Source organism: Triticum urartu, chromosome 2A, assembly GCF_056163025.1.
Source record: "Triticum urartu cultivar PI428250 chromosome 2A, HENAU_Tu73, whole genome shotgun sequence".
NCBI classification, from domain to species: domain Eukaryota; kingdom Viridiplantae; phylum Streptophyta; class Magnoliopsida; order Poales; family Poaceae; genus Triticum; species Triticum urartu.
The window spans coordinates 50,273,078-50,285,361 of NC_141874.1; the positions used below are offsets into that span (position 1 = coordinate 50,273,078).

General features: G+C 49.0%; 1 protein-coding gene and 1 pseudogene across 3 annotated transcripts; one reads left to right on the top strand and one right to left on the bottom strand.

Annotated features, from left to right (window-relative positions):
* Window positions 1–3,490: 3,490 nt before the first annotated feature.
* LOC125541988 (U4 spliceosomal RNA) lies at window positions 3,491–3,651 on the top strand (annotated as a pseudogene).
* Window positions 3,652–3,682: 31 nt separating this feature from the next.
* On the bottom strand, window positions 3,683–7,354 carry LOC125535476 (phosphoinositide phospholipase C 2). 3 transcript variants are annotated; one of them, XM_048698530.2, is made up of 8 exons: window positions 6,666–7,353; window positions 6,117–6,252; window positions 5,775–6,026; window positions 5,442–5,683; window positions 5,208–5,325; window positions 4,700–4,846; window positions 4,531–4,617; window positions 3,683–4,263 (listed from the first exon to the last, which is right to left on the bottom strand). In XM_048698530.2, the coding sequence occupies exons 1-8, from the start codon at window positions 7,214–7,216 to the stop codon at window positions 3,970–3,972; spliced, it is 1,827 nt and encodes a 608-aa protein (XP_048554487.1). In that variant the 5' UTR covers window positions 7,217–7,353; the 3' UTR covers window positions 3,683–3,969. The 3 variants fall into 3 exon arrangements, with proteins under 3 accessions (XP_048554487.1, XP_048554488.1, XP_087399163.1); XM_048698531.2 differs by having other exon boundaries at window positions 5,442–5,686; XM_087543037.1 differs by lacking the exon at window positions 3,683–4,263 and having other exon boundaries at window positions 4,525–4,617; window positions 5,442–5,686; window positions 6,666–7,354.
* Between the last annotated feature and the right edge of the window lie 4,930 nt (window positions 7,355–12,284).

Here is a 12,284-nt window from a genome sequence, read left to right on the forward strand (position 1 = left end):
CTGGCCTTACCGCATCTGAAGTCGCTACATGCGGGTCCCTGGGCATTGCATGCATGCCCCTGGCCTTACATGCAGGTCCTTGGATTGTGCATGCAGGTCCCTGGTACGTGCCCCCCTTTCTAGAATCTGATCAAGCTCCGCCAAAAATTTGGTAATGAAGATATGGGTACTGAGGGGGCTCTGGAACTGCTCGTCATGGATAGCTCGACGTCTCGCCCACCATATCGCCCACATTGTTACAAGCACACGTGCCAAATCCGTCGTGGGGAGAGTGTCAACTAACCAGAACATCCACAGTTTAGCGTCGTCCGTACGGTTGGAGATGATGGTTCCAGTGATATCCTCATCAGAAAGAGCCCAAACACAGCGAGCCACATGGCAGTCAAAAAGGGCGTGCCTCCAAGTATCCACCGCCGCGTGACAGATGCTACATTCAGCGGAATCACTCATTTTTCTGTGTTGTCGGACAGCCCCTGTAGGTATGGATGATTTGGCTAACCTCCAGGCAAAAACACAGACTTTTGAGGGCACCGCCGCGCCCCAGAGTTTGGACCATGAACGACTTTCGGCTACGACATTTGAGTGACCATTGTTGTGCTCCAACCAGTCCGTGCGTTGCTTCTTTGTCGCTGCAAGTAGTTTGTAAGCTGAACTCACTGTGAAGATCCCTCTTTTCTCGTAATGCCACGACCAGAAATCCTCCTGGACCTTGCTGCTAAGTGGAATATTGAGGACTGCCTCAACGTCCATCGGGTACAGATGTTCATGTAGCATCACACCATTCCATGTGCAGGTGACCGGGTTGATAAGTCCGGAAACAAGTTGGGGGGGTGGGGGGGTTCTGGGTTTTCGGCCAAACCGGCTGAAGCTTATAGTCACGGGGGATCCAATTATCATGCCAAATGTTAGTCCGCTCTCCCGAACCGATGCGCTTCAGAAGGCCCAACTTAAGTGCATCCCGCCCCTCGATGATGGATCGCCATACTTGTGATGGGTTCTTCCCTAACTCTGCTTCGAGAACTGAAGAAGATGGGTAGTATACCGCTTGAAGGATCCTGGCGCTGAGGGAATCCGGCTGAGTCAGCAGCCGCCATGCTTGCCGGGCAAGCAGCGCCAAGTTGAAGAGCTCAATATCGCGGAAGCCCATACCACCCATACTCTTAGGCTGTGACATGACTTCCCATGAAATCCAAGCAGTCTTCCTCTCGCCTTTTTTAGATCCCCACCAGAATTTTCGCAACAAACCATTGATGTGCTGACAAAGGCCTCGAGGTAGCTTGAAACAAGCCATGGAATAAGTAGGGATGGCCTGCGCAACTGATTTGATTAACACTTCCTTACCACCGACCGATAGCGCCTTCTCCATCCAGCCTTGCACATGCTTCCATATGCGATCTTTTAGATACTTAAAAGACCCTTCCTTTGCTCTACCAACATCTGCTGGAAGGCCAAGGTATTTGTCTGACAATTTTTCGTTCTGCACGTCTAAGATTTGTTTCACCTGTTGCTTCAAAGAATCTGAACAGCCCTTGCTGAAGAAGATTGATGACTTTTCCTTGTTGATTCGCTGGCTAGAGGCCTCACAGTAACGTTGCAGCAAAGAATTCACCCTCATTGCCATCTCAAGAGTGGCATTGAAAAATAAGAGGCTATCATCTGCAAATAATAAGTGATTTACCTCCGGAGCGCCATCCGCCACCTTAATGCCTCGAACATTCTCATTTGGATCCGTCGACTTCAATAGACATGACAGACCCTCGGCAGCCAACAAAAAGAGATATGGAGAGATTGGGTCGCCTTGCCTGAGACCACGGGAAGGACTGAACTCCTCTTGCCTTTCACCATTGAAGATAACAGAGAAAGACACTGATGTGACGCACCTCATGACAATCTCTGTGAACCATGCACTTATGCCTAGCTTTAGCATAATTTGTTCAAGATATTTCCACTCAATTCTATCATAAGCTTTCATCATATCTAGTTTCAAAGCACAGAATCTGTTGCCCTTTACCTTCCTTCGTTTCATGTAGTGGAGACACTCATAAGTAGAAATGAAGTTATCCGTGATAAGACGTTCCGGTACGAATGCTGATTGTTTCTCAGATATGATATTGGGGAGAATGAGCTTTAGCCGATTAGCTAGCACCTTCGACGCGATCTTAAAGATCACATTGCATAGGCTTATCGGTCTAAACTGTCCTAAATTTTTTGGACTTGCAATCTTGGGGATTAACACAATGAACGTTTTGTTTATCTCCTCCGGGGAATCCTCTCCCTTTAGAACACGTAGCACCATATCCGTCACCTCATCGTCGCACAACTCCCAGTGCCACTGAAAGAAGTGTGCATGAAAGCCATCGGGCCCGGGGGCCTTGGTTGGAAACATTTGGAACAAAGCCGCTTTCACCTTGGCGTTTGTATAACGGGCGTTAAGCATATCATTCATGGCAGCATCCACTCTGGGTGGTATGTGAGATAGTACCTCATCAATACCGATCGTGTTTTCGGAGGCATACAGGTTGCTATAAAAATTTGTTGCCAGGCTTGCCATCTCTTGATCATCCACGCAAACCGTGCCATCTGCACGTTCCAGCTCGCAGATGCGATTTCTAGCTTTGCGAGCACTGGCCTTCCGATGAAAAAAAATTTGGTATTGTTATCTCCCTCCGCCAGCCACTGAATGCAAGCCCGTTGACGCCACATGATCTCCTCACGTAGGCCAAGTTCGGACATGCGGGCTTCTACATGTTCCTCTTCAGGCGATGGACCCCCACGGTCGGGAAGGGCTCGGAGTTCTGCAAGTTTCGATCGAAGCGACCGCAGCTCGGTTCTAACAGCACCAAAGGTGGTTCGGCCCCACTTGCGCAGCGTGCCGGCCACATAAGCAAGTTTCTCAGACAGAGCTGCAACAGTATTGGCCTTTCCAAAAGTGTTCCAAGCTTCAGTTACCACATCCCCAAAACTTGGATCACACTCCCACATGCATTCATACCGAAACTGCTTCTGCTTTGCTCTCACACTCGAATCCACAAGATCCGTTTGTAATAGGATAGGGCAGTGGTCAGATTTGGCCGCTGTCAGGTGTTCCACCGAGGCAAACGGAAAGAGGGCCGACCATTCAGCCGTACCCAAAGCTCTGTCCAGCCTGACCCTGAAAAAATAGCCTCCTGACACTTTCTTCTCCCAAGTCCAATCCAATCCACGATAACCCAAATCAGCCAATCCACAATCTTCTTCAGATAGATAGAGAATCGTGTGAGTCTTGGGCTGAGATAGAGAATCTGCTGTATACGCTGGGCCAGATAGATGGGCCTTCAACGACGAGCCGGCAGCGTGGGAAAGAAAAGGCCTGGTCGATGCTGAACCGACGTGAGAGAAACGGGAAACCGGGCGACAGAGAACGTTATTATTAGTCCCACCTCGGCTAGCTACGAGGGGCTGGGTGCAGAGCTCGGCTATAAGAGGGAGGGGGGCGCCCACGTTGGGAGGCATCTTTGCGCTTGGGGCAATGACGCAGCTAGTGAGGTAATACCGAGGCGCGTCAATTGCTGGTTGAAAACTATTTCCAAACCCCCTCTTTGGCACTCCCTCTGTGGTGGGCCACTGAGAATTTCTGAAAGGGCTCCCTCTCCTTCGGGACTGGGTAAAGCCCTACAATACCCAAATTTTGAACTCTTACAAGTTCTCCTCAAATCACAGCAGTTCCTCTGCTGTTTTTCAGAAAGTTGTCAGCACAAAACTATTCACAGTTTGCAGAATATTTTTATGGCAAATACTTACCTTATTACCATTCTCACAACAAATACAGCAGGGTTGATGAATTTTCGTGTCTACACACTCCATATTCACACAGACACAGACCGGCACCGCGACGCATCACGTATGTACAGGATGAACAAAGAATGCACAGAGTACCAACCATGGCCGGCCGCCGACACACCATCATCACCCAAACCAAACCATACCAAATCAGACGAACTCAAAGCGCATGAGGAGCTTGACGTTGGGGAACTTGTTCCCCTTGCGGTCGAACAGCGCCACCGCGCGGATCCCAGGCTGCAGCTCCGACACCGGCAGCACCGTCTGCCCCGCAAAGTCGTCCTTCTCCGACATGTCGTACTCGTGCGCCTCCACCCGCAGCAGGGCCAGCTCCGGCACCGTCAGGCCAAAGGAGAACTCCTCACCCCACACCGGCACCCAGTTGTCCTCCACCGCCTTGGTCTTCTTCATCACCGAGTCTGCTGGAACGCCGGCGATCCCGACCTGTCACGCAATGGATACATACATACAGGGTTCAGTTTCGATGATGTTTCAGAGAAATGGATACTGTTTTAGGTTCTTGTTACTAAACTCATTCAGCTTTGTAGTTGCAGTTCATAGCTGAAAGCTATCTGTCAGCATTCAGTTTGATGTTTCAGAGATATGCTTACTGGCTACTGCCTTTGGGTTCTTGTTAATGATTTCATCGAGCTTTTGCCTTGCGGTTAATAGTGTACGCCATTGATGTGCCAAATTAGTTTTCATTCATACCCGTGCGTAAAAATCTGGAGGAGAATACTGGTCAAAGTGTGTCTGCTTGAAGTCCATCCGCCAACCATCACCCATGTACACTTTTACCTGAATGAAAAGCAGCAGTTGATTTGACTCCAATTTCGAGCGGCACAAACAAAACTGAACACATGTCTAAATAAAGCCATACCTTCAAGGTCTTCTTAACAGGTTGAGGCTTTTTTGGATCAAAAACTTCCGGCTCAGACTGCATCAAGAAATCCGGTTTCTTCACGTAGCCACAGCCACCATTGGCTTTATAAAATCCATGCATTAACCAAAGGGCTCTTCCATAGCCCTGCAAGGAATATCATGAATTAGAACACGCCAGTACGAAAGGGACAGCATATGACCAATAAACATTAACTTCTTGCTCGAATTTAGGCAAGTGTATGCCCGAATTGATGACAGATTGTGATCTGCCAAATCTAAAGCATCCCCGTGTTAAATATTGCACACACACACACACACACACACATATGGCACAGATTGCATCCCACTTGAGTTCATATAAGAAGCTAAGGGTTATTCCGCATTGACCTCGTATAACTATAATCATCTATATATTTCTGCCATTTGATATTCAGAGCATAATTGGATATTCAGACCATCAAGCAAGACCATTGCCCTGGATAGATTACTCGGAAACAGAAATGCACCTGCATATTGAAGGCTACCATCTGAGCACCATGCACCCAACCAATAAATGGATTGTAGTTGGAAGAAGTAACCCGAGTGCCCTTTGGGTATATCCTCAGTAGATTCCTCTGTGTAAACCTTGTTAGCAATATTATTGAACACTTCAGTATGATTAAATAAAAGAGGATCTCTGCCTATTAAAAATGAATATAAATTACTGTTAATAATATGAGCAACTTCATTTAGATATATACCTCACTATTTCAGTGCCATGATTAACTACAGCTTTGGCAAGCTGTTGCTCGCTCAAACTGAGCCGCCTAACTTTGTTTGGGTCACACTTCAAGGCATCAGACGTAGTACCCCCCTTTGGCTTTCCTGCTCTAATAGTAATAAGGTGTTTATACTGTGGTGCTAGATGCTGTTGCATTTTCTGTTCGTCCTCATCGTCGTCGTCGTCGTCGTCATCTCTACGATTCTCTGAGGCATCATCTTCCTGCTGACAGAGCAAAGACAATTGTGTAGGTAAAACCTTGCTGAATGCCAGGACAAAAGGGAGCAGAAAATTGAGCACTCCAAACACGTACTTTAGCAGATTGGATTTCAGTCTTGAAATCTGGGACTTCTGTTCCCCAAGCCGCATCATCGTCAGTTCCTTTGCCAGGATTCTGCTCCGCATCGCCGTCTTTCGCGGCACCACCATCCTTGGCTTCAAGGTACTCCTTTGGGGGCTTTGTTGATAGGAGCACACGGCCCATGAGGGACTTAGGCGAAGGGAGTTCTTTGGGATGTTCTTCTTCAGGGTAGTACAGTATGGTGCCAAACACTTCAAGGACCATCTATGGAGATTTTCAGAAGCACCTGTTAGCTAGAGAAGTGCAAATCTCCTGGATGGAGATAACAACAATTTCAGAAGCAAGTACAGCTACCTTTGCAACTTTTTCCTGCAGCTCGGGTGTAAGGTGGTCTTCCAGTGTGATGATAACCGGGTAGGGAGACGCGACGAAGGCGTACTCTTTGATGGATTTCAAGCATTTCAGCAGCGAAACCGGGGTGGTCAAAGTCCTGTTCAGAATTGGCAAGACAGCAGCACACAGTGTAAGATTCAGCCCCCCTAATTCTATCGGCAGCGTGAGCGAGTCACCTAAGAATATACACCTATGAAATGTTCGTTTTCTGCAAACTGAACTTGTTTTATTTTCGTGTAAAACTAAAAACTGACGCTGCACTCTGTACCCATGTTTCATTCGAGCAATGGAGCAGGGGAGCTTTCTGTTTGTCCAAAAATATACACCTACAAAATCGAGGATTCGAGGTGCATAGACAAGGTGGATATGCTTGGAACTGTCCTCATCGATTGCATCGAAGAGGAAAGACTCCAAGCTAGTGGGGGCTGGGTCGATGTGGGGAATACAGCATCCTAATAGCATGTCTTACGTTATGTACTAGGTAGAGGCAAAGTATTGGTAGCAAGCAACCTGCCATGGAGGATGCTGATGTCGTCCTTGGCGGAGTTGGGCCACATGTCGAGCTCGATGACCCGGACGCCGCGCTGCAGGGCCTTGATGATGGGGACGTCGCTGCAGTCGCTGCTGAGCTGGTTGCCGGTGAGGTACGAGTTGTGGCCCGTGTAGACGTAGTAGTGGGAGAGGGGCTGGGACATGTCGTGGTGGACCCGCGGGCGGCGGACGGGCGGGTTGAGGTCGGCGGAGAAGAGGAAGCGGTGGAAGTCGTCGAGGCCGAGCAGCTGGCCGCGGCCGAGGCGCGGGAGGCGCGGGCCGGCGCGCTGCTGGTGGCCCTGCAGGCGGATCTGGTCCAGCAGGCGGTCCGCCTCGCCCTCGGCGTCGGCGTCGGCGGCGTCGGGGTCGCCGCCCGCGGAGGACTCGAGGTACCGGCGCAGGCCGTCGGCGCCCATGGTGGCGGCCCCGCCGGAGTGCTCGGCGAAGAGCGCCCGCACGTCGTCGGGCGGCGGCGCGTCCGTCCAGCGGAACCGGCGCTTGAAGATGAGGCAGCACTTGTAGGTGCCCATGGCGTCTCGCCGGCGAGGGTTGGATTGGGTTGGGTCTGACGGTTTGTTGATGGCGGCTTGCTTGCTGCCTGGGTCGGCGATGTATCCGTAGGGGAGAGTGGTAGGGAGGGAGAGGGAGAGGGAGGGGAAGGCGAAAGGGACGGAGGGAGGGAGACGAATGGGGGGGTGTGGGGGTTCTAATCATAACTGTCGGCACACAAATGGCGCTCATTAACACATATGGCCCATCAATTAACTCAACTGCACTCCATCTAGTATTAGTAGATCAATTTTGCTCAAAAAAATAGTAATAATCTGTATGAGACTAATTTCCCAGTTTTGTCTAAACAAAACCTTCAATTTTTCTTCTTTTTTGCGGGAAAATAAACATTCATTTTTTTCAAAATAAAGTGTTAACCATATGCTCCCTTTGGTTCATATTAATTGTGGAGTATCTTTCTTTTTTATTTTTTTAGAAAAATGTATACTAACAATACAAATACACACACTAAAAAACACATGCGTACATCCGCAAAGTGAGCGTGTTCGGATGGTTAGGTTCTTTGTGATGAAACCGACCCATACTTAGTGTTGACGGTCCCATTTTTCTTTATTTATTTCACTTCTTTAGGCGATGTGCGTTTCGTGTGAGCAGAAGTTGCTATTGACTACGACTACGTCTGTGATGACTTTGACGATCTCAACGTGCTGTGTTGGCTTAGTATTTCGTAGGTGGTCATAGAAATAGGGCGTGTGTGCGTGTATACATAGGTAGAGTTTTTTTTTTGAATTTTCGGGGGAGGAAACTACCCCCACCTGAATGTTGAGTGTGATATGTGTGTATACGATCATCTGTATTTGTAAAAAAAAAACACGCGCGTACATTCAGGGGAATAAAAAAAAATCGGTGGAGACCGTTTCCATGACTTGCCTCATGCATGATAAACACCGTCGAAAAACAACAATAATCTTGGATTGCTTTTGTACCAGGCGTTTGTTTGAATCTGGGATTCTTTTTTTTTAGCATCAGTACAGACACAAGCGCTTATATACACACGCATACACTCACCCTTATGAACGCATACACGCACACCCTACCTCTATAAGCATCTTCGAGAGACTGAGCCGGCATATCATCTTGAGATTTACGAAGTCATCGTAGGCGCCTCGTCGTCGACGGGAACGTCTCCTCCCAATGAATGCGTATCGCCGGAAATCCTGAAATAAATTCAAAAGTAATGCGAGCACCAGGATTTGAACCTTGATGGGTTAAAAATACCACTGTCCATCTGAACAACTCAATCACAGATTGATAGGCTTGAATCCGGGATTCGGTTGGGAGACAAGGACGCGCGCGCATAAATATGACAGGACATGCTGTGCTCGAATGGAGCGTTGCTGAGTCAAATCCTATATTGTACCGTCCACGTGTGGCATATTTTACCAGAAGCGCGGGTGTTCGGCGTAGTACGTGTGCAATGCGTGTGTGGCCCACCCTCGCCCCGACATGCAGCATGGACAATCTTCCATGGATAACGCTCGCCGGACCGAAATTGTCGTTATTTGTGTATAAAAATATATATATTCTTCTTTTTCTGATGGTTTGGCAACGGTACACGTGTCCTGGCCTAGTGGCTAGTGTGAGCTCATGATCACGTTGGAATTCGGAGGTGGTAGGATAGAGGCAGAAGGAGGGATAGTTCTGCCACCGCATTTCTGCAACTTGCAAAAGGGGCACACACGCGCTCTGCCAGCTTTTCGTCCGTTTAAATCGACTAAGGGCGTCTTGACCGTCCAACGAAAGACGGACGCAAATCTGTCGGCGTAGGAAAAAACAGCTCACAGAAATAAACATAATTAAATATTAAGTGGCCGGTCAACCGCTCATCAAAGTTCACTTAAACCTAATTAAACATCAATTAAAACATAAAAAAAAGTCTGCGTCCGCACGATGTCCTAGACGTCGTCGGCCTTGCCCTTGTTCTTGATGTCGGCGTCGCTATCACCATCGTCGCCGATGAGGTCGATGAAGACGGGAGCAAGGCCAGCCCACCCGAATGCCGCTTGGTACGCTGTCAGGGCAGCCTCCTCCGGTGTCTGCGGGGGCGGCGACATTGCGGCCCGCCGGGTGCGCTCCTCCTCCTCGTCCTCATCTGCCGTTCGTCGTCGGCCTGCTCCTGGGCGAGCCAGTGCGCTTTTCCAGCGCTCAAGGTGGGCCGCTTCCTTCTCCGGTGTCACGACGTAGTGGATCGGAGGCGCGCTCACCCACTCGCGATACTCGCCGGTCCACGTGTAGGCCTCCTCCGACCAACTGGGTGGAGGCGGGGAGCGCTTCCGCGTCGGCTCCGGATCCGGCTTGGGCTCGAGGACGGGCGACGGCGGCGATGGAGGCGGGATCAAGAGCGGGGTGTGGACGGAGTCCCCCGCCGTCGACAAGACAAGGGCTTGCTCCAGCCCATCCCAATGCGCGTCCTCCTCGAGCCAGCTAGCCTCCAGTGCGTGCTCCAGGGCCTCCTCGAGGGCGGTCTGGTACTCCGCCTCCGCTTCCATTTCCTCCGGCTCTACCTGCGAGGGCGGCAGTGGAAACGACGGCGGGTTGGCGTCGATGCCTAGCCGCCGTTGCTCCTCGTGTTCGAGGACAAACCAAGCCTCCCAATTGGGAGAGTCGGCGGCATACTCGGGCATCCGCCGCCGCACCAGCGCGAGCCGCGCCTGGCTCCTGTGCACCTCCTCGTCGTGCGCCCGTTGTGTCCGCTGTACCGCCGGCACCGGGATCCGCTGCGGATCCAGGTGCCAGTGGTGCGGCAGCGTAATGTCGAGGTAGAACAACGACTGCCTGTACTCCCAGTGCCATTGCGCTTGGTGCACTGGGATGTGCAGACGCCAGCGACCTGGGCGGACACGCGCCGGGGGCGGAGGGGAGGAGGAGGAGGAGGATGAGGCGTCGAGGGTGCACTTGCCCTTGCCGTTGCTACTGCCGAAGAGGCCCATTGCTTGCTAGGGTTTGATGGTGTCGCCGGCGAGGAAGCACAAGGGGGTGGTGGTTGGAGGGGGAGGGGGCAGATGTGGACGGAAGTGGACGAAAGTGGATGAGGCCGGCCCCTGCGCATGCGTGGGTTAAAAAAAGACGCTTTCACTGGCTGACTAGTGGGCCCGCTGTCGGTGGTCGTCATTAATTAGACGATGAGCGGTAGTTAGTAGCCGCCAAGTGGGACAGCGGCGAACACCGAGGAGACGCGCGGCGTGTCCGCTTCGCGTCCGCGCCGACGCATTTCAGGCACAATTTTGGGCTGGAAATGGATCAGCCCGGACGTCAGGCGGACACGATTTGAATTTGTGTCGGCGTATTGGGCCTTCAATTTTGTCCATGCCGATCTAAACGTACGCATGCGGATAAAATGAGTCGTCTCATTGAAGTTGCTCTCAACAATGCTAAGTGCAGCAGGAAACACTTTAAAAAAAAGTGCAGCAGGAAACGACGATCTTTTTTAGGCAAAGAAAAAGAAATGGAAATGAAGCCGGACATAGGGTTGGCAAGCAAGAGCAAGGCATCCAGTGCTTTCCTTTGCGATTTTCTGCTCTGGATAGGAATTTATTTGGAGGCCTTGGACGGACCGGGCCCATTTCTGTCTGTCGGCACCTCTGCTTTTTCTTTGATTCAAGTGGAAAATATGCCGGTACGTGCGTTGCGTCCTATTTTTAGCGAGTGAGCGGAATACGAAAAGAATTGGCATATCCTTCTTCTCATCACGCGCTTCAGCCAGCTGCCAAGGGCCTGCCATTTCCAAGCTGTAAAGACTTTTCTTGTTCAAGACTTCTTTTTTGGGGCAAAGCAAATGCTTTGTAACTTAACGGTGTTCGGGTACCTCACCCGAACACAAAGCCACAGGGGCTGATACATCAAACTCCCACTCATCGTATTTGGTTCACAAGACCTACCCAAATTTGGCTAGCTCGTGAGCGGCAGAATTGGCACTACGCCAACAAACCGAAATTACATATTTGAAAAACCACATCTTAAGCTCATACTTAGTGTCTTCTATGACTGCCGCTCACGAGCACCTGCTTGCTTTAAGACGGTATAAGCTATTGGGCTGGCCTCTGATTTCACTACTAGGTCAGACCGATGTTAAGAGTCTGTTTGGATCGTGATCGGGAGCAACCTTACCAATTTTCTGGACGTTGAGTGATTGATTGGCTCAAATTTGGTTAGAAGCCAATATTTTGGATCAACGCCAAATGCCTGGCCGAGCGTTCAATCTTTTAGCCAAATCGCGTGTGAGTCCACGACAGCAAAATTGTGCGCCAAAAAATCGTCAGCCCGATTTGGCAGCGTAGGTAGGGGCGGTATCCAAACAACCCTTAAGACTTAATTAGGGAATCCAAGACTGAAAGTGGGCGCGACTATGTCTCGCTTGATACAAGACACTAGCACGTCTCGCTCAAAGCACCCGTCAGAATGGTCGGACCAGCGCGGACAACAGGTCTTCAGTGCTATTTTTCCTCTCTATTTTTCATACTTTTCCTTTCGTCTTTTTTTACTTTTGCCTATATTTCTAAATATTTTCAATATATCTATTATTAAACTCACTTTGCATACAAACTTAAAAATGTTAATCATGCATTTAAAAATGTTAAACGTCTATAGAAAAATATTTCTAATGTATATGAAAATTGTATAATGTGTGTACAAAAAAGTACAATTCAAAACATGTATATAAAAAATGTTAATCATGTATTTGAAAAATGTTAACTCCTATACATCAAATATTCCCGATGTATACAAATAATTTAAAATCTGTATGTAAAAAGGAAGACACAGAAAAACATAAGCTTTCAAAAAATGTTAATCATGTATTTCAAAATGTATATAAAAAATATTCGCGGTGTTTATGTAAAATGTAGACTGTGTATTAAAATGAGTTAACATCAAAAAATATGTTTGAAAAAATATATTAATCAGTGTTCAAAAAAAATATTAATCATGTATTTGAAAAAAATGTCAAGGTCTGTACAAAATATGTTTGCCGCGGTTAAAAAATATTTATTCCATAAAAAAGTTTGGCATGACATTTAATCAAAATATTCA